The 7976-nt window shown below is 39.5% G+C and overlaps 1 protein-coding gene across 1 annotated transcript in view; it reads left to right on the top strand.

The window, feature by feature from the left end:
* Positions 1-2010: 2010 nt before the first annotated feature.
* LOC311048946 (class I histocompatibility antigen, F10 alpha chain-like) overlaps positions 2011-7976 on the top strand; it is a 21147-nt gene continuing 15181 nt past the window's right edge. Inside the window, exons 1-4 of the mRNA XM_084062318.1 lie at positions 2011-2164; positions 5705-5977; positions 6293-6562; positions 7755-7976. The exon at positions 7755-7976 is cut by the window's right edge and continues 48 nt beyond it. Of these exons, the coding sequence (XP_083918444.1) occupies positions 2092-2164; positions 5705-5977; positions 6293-6562; positions 7755-7976 (838 nt within the window). The 5' untranslated portion in view covers positions 2011-2091. The remainder of the gene's footprint in view (positions 2165-5704; positions 5978-6292; positions 6563-7754) is intronic.

Here is a 7976-nt window from a genome sequence, read left to right as displayed (position 1 = left end):
CTTTAGTTACACAACTTCCGGAAACATTATTTCTTCACACGCGCGTAGCTTCACAGTAGACACTAGACAGGCTGACCGCACCACAGCACCACCCACTACTGGCAGTGGTAAATAAGTAAATACAAGCACAATTTTGAGATATTTTTTTACTTTATTGAAGTATTTCCAGTGTTCTATATGACTACTACTTTTACTTCTACTCCACTACACATCAGATACAAATATTGTACTTTTACTCCACTACAATTATTTGAAAACTTACTTGTACCTTGTAAATTTTGATTATTATTACAAAACATACATTAACCACTTAGTTCAACCCTATACATTTCGGCCATTTGCATAGCAGATATAGCAGATCTACAAGCTCACAATGCAAGCTCTCCATGCATGTATATGTACTGTATGTATGTGTGTATGTATGTTTTTAACATTTTAATTTTTTTATTAGGGAATTCAATGTAAGGTTACAAAGGTACAGGTGTATGCATGAACAATTATATCCCTCTTTTTCTATCCCGCATTGTCTCTGTATATAAAAATAAAATAATAAGAGGACAAAATATATATATATATAGTCATACAGGTACTCACAGACCTAAATATAGTAATAAAAAGAGAAATACAAATTACTGGGGAATGTCTACACTGTTATCAGAAATTTGTTAAATAAGGCAGTTTTAAATAAGGATAAGTTAAATTTAACCAAAAAAAAGAAGAAAAATCTGCACAATATTCCAAAGCAGTGAACATTGTGATTCATATTATATAATGTCTCCAGGTCCAGCCCAGAGCTCCTCTGCTGCAGATCCTGCGTGTGGCCGGAGCCCAGGAGGACGTGTTCACTCACAAAGAGGTGAGTTGTTATAGACGGATTTCCGCGCGACGTCATCACAGAGCAGAATGCGCAATCTGCGCATGCCTGGGGGTCAGTGGGGGAAAGGCGCGTTCGAAAATACAGCCCTGAGCGGCAGTGAGCGCACTGGCCAATACAAACTAATAGGCGAGTGTGCTCCGGTGCGTAATTTCCAAACGCACCCATAGGCTTCCCCCCGCAGCTGCGCGGTCATATTCCTCTCATGTTTACTAACAGGAAACCTCCCTATAGGAGAATACTTTCCCCCCACTGCCTGGATAAAGAATCAGTGTTGCCACATTTTGTGAGAGAAATAAGCAACCATGCAGGTCTAGGAAAACAAGCCCAAAAGAAGCAAGTAGGGCACTTAGGGCCTAGTGCCCTACTTGCTTCTTTTGGGCTTGTTTTCCTAGACCTGGTTGCTTACTAAACTAGGCCATTTATATGAGCACTTTAAACCTATATACTGTATACAGTGAAAATATTGCCCTACTTGCTTCTTTTGGGCTTGTTTTCCTAGACCTGATTGAATACTTTATTAACAGTTTGCAAAGACAAGCACAAAACATTTTCAGATGGGGTTTAGGGACAAATACATATTAATTTGGGTGTCTATGACATAAAAATATTTGAGAACCACTGGTTAAAATAATTAAAATATTGTGAAACAAGCCAAATAGAAAATAATCATTCACAAATAATAGCTATAAACCGTGTTTTTCTACTGCAAACAATACAATTAAATGTTTAAAAAATGGGTGTGGTCTATTTAAGGAGAAATCTCATTTTCTAATCATGAATAAGTTAGAACCATCAAATAGGCTAATAATAAAAACAACAACAACAACAACAACAACAACAACAGCAATGATAATCCTATACTGATTGTGTTTATAGTGATGTGGTGAGAGAGGATTGAATATGATTTTTTATTTTGAGAATTTAAAAGTAGTTTAATGCAACTTGAATGGATTGATATACTGATTAAGTTACCTATAATCTTCAGATTTTCAAAGTGAAATACATTTACAACTGAGAACATATGGCTACTGGAGGGAGGAACTGTGTGTGTTCTGCCTGACAACATGATATAGCCTTGCTTGATTGGATAAAACATTCACAAGACAAGAAAACCTCACTTCGCCTCACCTGGCTATACTGGCGCGCATATGGGTCATGCATACCACCAACCTCTCTTCTTTAATTCTCTTAAGAAATGATATCAGTTTTACAGTATGACTCTGACTACGACCTGCCTTTTTGTGTTTCTGACACTGATGTGGTTATACCCTGCGGTGACTGGAGGTGGTGAGTTGCCTATAGCCTACATAAAGTTGTCTTTTCTAAAGTGAAAGTAAATGGGGTGTTGGTTATGCAATGGATACAATAACATCTTTTTTACGCTGTTATCGACCAATTCATTGTTTGTGTCTCGCAATACATGTTCCCTCGCCTTACGTTTGATCAAGATACATGAATAGCCTTGTTTACTTATTTAGTTGTCTTGGTGAAGTAAAAGAGAACAAGGAAATGTGGTCAACTTCCTGAATTAGGGTTAGCTAACTGTTGTTTACAGTTTTAAGGGCACGCTCCCACCGCACTTTTATTTTACCTCTGGGGCGGAATCTGCCAATGCTTTGTCAATGCAAATGCGTTGATTCTTGGAAAAAATGCGCAAGACCATGAATCCACGCATTTGCATTGACAAGTTTTGGCAGATTCTGCCCCAGAGGTAAAATAAAAGTGCGGTGGGGCTGCGCCCTTACAAGTAAAAGTCTGGAATAAAAAGTTTACTTGAGTAAAAGTACAAAAGTATTGGTATCAAAATGTACTTAAAGTACCAAAAGTAGACAGTACTCATTATGCATAATGTCCCATTTCACAAGTTTTCAAATGTATAACATGTATAAAAATCTTTTGAAAATAGCAGATCTACAAGCGCACAATGCATCGCGATTGTGAGCTTGTAGATCGGCTATTTTCATTTATTATGGGGCCAGGCTTCCAGCATGGACCCATATTGTTATTGGCATTATTCCGTTTCTTCTTCTTCTGCCACTTTTGGCAGTTCTGGCTGAACCGTGCAGTCGCTTTTTATGAAACTCGGCCATATGATAGATGGTCATGAAAAACGATCAAGAAATAATTCTCACAATCTTTCGTCAAAAGGTGGCGCTATAGCACTCAATTGAAAAATGCCAACTTTGATCAGGTACAACTCATGCCCTGTTTCACCTACAGCCATGAAACTTCGATGCACACATGCGTCTCCTCATGCTGAACAACTTTCACACTCTGACTTTTGACCTCTGACCTTTAGATCTCCCACCATTTTGAATTATATGAAAAACAGTTAAAACCTCATCTCCTCCTGGGATTTTTGAGTAATCTGCACGAAACTTTTTACACATGAACTTTGGACCTATACCAAAAAACGTTTGCAAAATATCTTCCATAAGTGAAAAAATGAAGCTTTAATGAGCCAATGAATATTGCAGTTTTATGACAATTATTCATCTGCCCCTAACTCATACATGCAGACTTACCATTCTTTGAAACTTTGCAGAAATGTAAAGGGCCATTCCAAATATCACTGAAACCAATCTTACTCCAATTGGTCAAACGGGGGCGCTATAGCAATTTTTTGAAAATTGAAACTTTAAACAGGCAAAAGTCATGCCTCGTTTGGCCGACAGCCATTAGACCTGCTTACACATGTGCCTTGACTAATGAGGAACACATCTATCACGTTGACCAGTAAGCACCGCCCTTAGGTTGTCCGCAATCTTGAGCAGTTTGAAAAACACTTAAACCCAGGATTTTTCAGCTATTTGCGTGAAACTGTATGATCAGTGTGATCTCTTTTTTCAGAGGTTTGTCTCTTGGTCCAATAGCGTCCCGCTTAAGTGTATGTCTCACAACCTCAAGGTCACAGGTTCAAGCCTCACTTGGTGCAGACTTCATCTAAGTTGCATTTCACACAACATGACTATCAATGAATACATTTGCAATTGTTAAAGATAACATGAAATACTTAATTGAGTGTTTTTTACATACTTCATTGTGAAAATAGCTGATCTACAATCTCACAACTTTTCAGATAGCAATGAGAGTATGTTTTGACATACTTTCTGACATGTTCTGACAACTTTTAATGGTTTGTGAGCTTGTAGATCGGCTACTTTCACTAGTTTTGGTTCTGAGGAGATGTACAATTTCTTCATTGGTAAATGGTTTGTGAACGAGTGATCTTTGTGTTAGTGAAACAGGGGCTTGGGTCATGACAGAAGGCAAGAGTTTGTGATCCTCAACAGACGATATCAGCCTGGACAAAGCTATAGCACTATAGGTAGTGTTGCAGCTACCTAAGAGTGCCTCATGATCGCAATGTTGCCGGTTCAAGCCTCACTTGATGCAGACTCATTTAAGTTGAATTGCAAAAAACATGACTCAATCTATTCCGTTTCCATGGCTCTCTCTCTCTCTTCAATCTATTCCGTTTCTATCTTCAATCTATTCCGTTTCCATGGCTCTCTCTCTCTCTTCAATCTATTCCGTTTCTATCTTCAATCTATTCCGTTTCAATGTCTCTGTCTCTTCAATCGATTCCGTTTCCATGTTTCTGTCTCTTCAATCTATTCTCTCTCTCTCTCTCTCTCTCTCTCTCTCTCTGAGGGTCGGCCATAGCTGAGTGGTTAGTGAGCCCGCCTAGGGAGCCAGAGGCTCTGGTTGACCCAGGTACGATTCCAGGCCAGGTCAGCAAATGTGTCGATGAAACGAAATTTGTCCCTGAGCAAGACTCTTAACCCCTACTTGCTCACAGGCCCTCATTGGAAACAAGACCGCAAGGACTTTCATGAACTGACCTGTTAAAGGAATTATCATTTCTCTTTCTCTCTCCTGGCCCCATATTATCGCTGCTTGCAGCTATATTTTCTTTTTATTTTCTAGTTTAAAAATGAGCTGTGTTGTGTTGTGAACCTTGTCTGAAACCGGGCCGTGCGCTATGGAAACAAACCCAGAACCCCAAAACTAGGTTCAGGTTCTGGTTCCACCTTCGTAGTGGAAAAGGGGCTTTAGATTCATCAAAAACACCAGTCCTTGATTCTGGTGACTCAGCCTGCCCTCCTAATACGTGAGGGGGCCGTGTTTTTTATATCACTCACTCATTTATTTAATTTATTTTATTTTATTTTTTCCCCCAAAAAAATATTAAAAAATAATTATATATATATAATATAAAGTAATTGAAAAAACACGGTCTCCTCACTTATTAGAAGGACAATATCAGTCACCAGAACCAATAACGGGTGCTTCTGATTAATCTAAAATGGTTAAAATGGAGTTTGAAGTTACAAGTATAGTATGGGTTAGTATAGGAAGGGGGCGTGTCTGATAAAATGAATATCAAATATCTAAATACTGAATCAAGCAAAACTGCCCGGGGTGCTCCCAAAAGCCAGAGTAGACGATAAAATGACCCAATTTTAAAACAAAAAGTGAAATATCCCTTTTAAGTGCTCTTTTAAAGCGGTTTTGAAGGAGAGTAAACACTTTTGTATGACTGCTGATTAGGGCATTCCACGTTTGATGACATCTAAATAGACTGTACTGTAACAGTATGCTGTAGTGCTGTTGTGACAAATAAAATAACATGTTTAGATGTGTGCAGCCTTACATATTGTTTTGGTCATGATGGCATTAGGAATGCATTCACAAACTGTCTGCTTGTTTGTGTCTGTCTGCTTGATTACATGTTAGGGAAACATCATGTTACTGTAAGAGTGCTCAGTCAAGCTAATCTGTAGAAATGGAGTTTGATAATAGTATGTGTCTTTTGTCTTCCAGAGACCCATTCACTCACCTACATCTACACGGCTCTTTCCAAGCCTGTCAACTTACCAGGGATCCATGAGTTCACGGCCATGGGTCTGCTGGACGGCAGAATGATTGACTACTATGACAGCACAAGTAAGAAAAAGGTCCCCAAGCAGCCATGGATGGAAGAGAACCTGGACAAGGACTACTGGGATAAAGGCACCCTGTCACGACAGAGCAAGGAGCAGTGGTTCAAAGTCAACCTGGGGGTCCTCAAGGATCGAAGTGGACACAATGACACCGGTTAGACATCCAAGCAGTTCTTACATAATGTACAGTTGAGTTAAGGCTTTTAATTGAGTTGACACAGTGCTAATCACTGTTAAAGTCATTTATTGCATTTATCCTGTTAACACTGCATACAACTTTTTCTGAATCGTACGCAATAGAACCAAAAAGTATAGTGTGAAACAACACTTTAATGTCTTTCATCCAGCTACTTGCCAGACCGTTCCCTGAAAAAAATATTCATTCAGATTATTCATAATTATTTATTTTTACTCCCACTGCTTTGTGTGCTGAACTTGTTTCCTCTGGTATGATGCCTCATATCTTCAGGTTTACACGTTTTTCAGTGGAGGGTCGGCTGTGAGGCTGAGAGACAAGGTGACAACTCCTTAAAGTTCATCCACGGCATTCATGAATACGGCTATGATGGCGAAAACCTGGCCTTTGATGTTGCCAATAAGCGCTGGATCACCTCAGTTGACCTTGCAAGTGCCGAAATGTTGAACGACAACATCCAAGGTTACCTGGAGAAGGAGAAGGAGTGTGTCTATTGGCTGAGTAGATTTGTTGACTACCGGCAAGCAGAATTAATTAAAAGTGGTAAGTATTCATTGTCTCGACTATGTTTCGCACCCTGTCCTTCCGTCCGTCCGTGTGTGTCCATCTGTGAACAGATAATCTCTGGCACCGTTGGCTTGATCACAGCGAAACTTTCACATGGGCCTAGCGCCACTAGGAGGTCGATCTTTGCTAAACACATTTTTGGACAGTACTCCTACAGATTTTGTCCAAACATCACACAAATCAGTACTCAGTATCTCTATAGTCATTAAACAAAACAGGTCTTTCAGATTTTTCAGATTCATCCTGATTGGCTAAGACTGGCTTCCAAAGTTTGCAGGAGTGCTGCGTTTTGAACAAAATGCCTCAAATCATGAACACAGCGTTCAATTTCCGTGAAATGTTGCACGCACATTCCCACTAGGCCGAGGTCGAAATGCCACTTGGAAATGTTCAAATCAGCCTCACGGTGGCGCTATAACAGGACGATTTGCGTTTTTACCTATAACTACACCGATCTGTGTAAAAAAAATGTATGCACACTCCCTAGAGGCCAAGAAAAAAACTTTGCCCTGCATTTTTCATATTTGCCTTTAGCGCCACCAGGAGCTTGACTTATGTAAAACAATTGTTTTGATACTCCTTCAGATTTTATCCAAATTTCATGCAAATCGCTACTGATGCTCTCTATAGCCATGTGATCAAGACGGATCTGTTCAATTTTTCATATTCCATCCTGATTGTCAAATTCCGAACATTGCTGGCCCACAATAACCTACCTGACCTGGCGGAGACCTATGCTCCGAGGAGCACTTTTTCGAGTTTAACATGTAAAGTTATTCACAATTTTTTTTAAATCCATTTCCCCAATCTGAAATGTGCACTGAAACTGCAGGCTGTGTCTGTTGCTGAACAGACACACAGCTTAAAGGAGCACTTCACCCATTTTCAACCTATCTTCATATAATTGGTCCTCACTAATAATGCTCAGTAGAATATGGTACCATTTTCTGCTACTCTGTCTGTGTTTCAGAGGAGAGCTGTGAACAGTTCAGAAACCTGCCTTGTTATAAGTTGTTATGCATAATTATAAACATTTATAACAAATATTACAATGCCTTATAAGTGCATTATAATGCATTATAAATGCCCGACTTTAATACAAAGTCTTACCGAATATTCTTAGTCAGTCGTGCAATTTTGATATATTTCTGATTTGTTCTTTACTTAGATCATCCAGATGTTTTTGTCTTCACGACGAAGGGAAATCGCGTTTGCCTGGCGACAGGATTTCATCCCCAAAAAGTCGGTGTGGTTAACATCCGGAGAAAAGGCATTGTGTTGGATGAGGGGATGTGGACATCTGGAGTCCGTCCAAATGAAGATGGCACCTTTCAGGTCAGGGTGTCAATGGAAATTCTTGAGTCTGACCGGAGTGAAGATTACGACTGCA

This window comes from Gymnoscopelus microlampas (genome assembly GCF_963454915.1).
Source record: "Gymnoscopelus microlampas genome assembly, chromosome: 7".
NCBI classification, from domain to species: domain Eukaryota; kingdom Metazoa; phylum Chordata; class Actinopteri; order Myctophiformes; family Myctophidae; genus Gymnoscopelus; species Gymnoscopelus microlampas.
The sequence above is the reverse complement of the archived record's forward strand: the minus strand, read 5'-3'. Positions and strand labels throughout refer to the sequence as shown.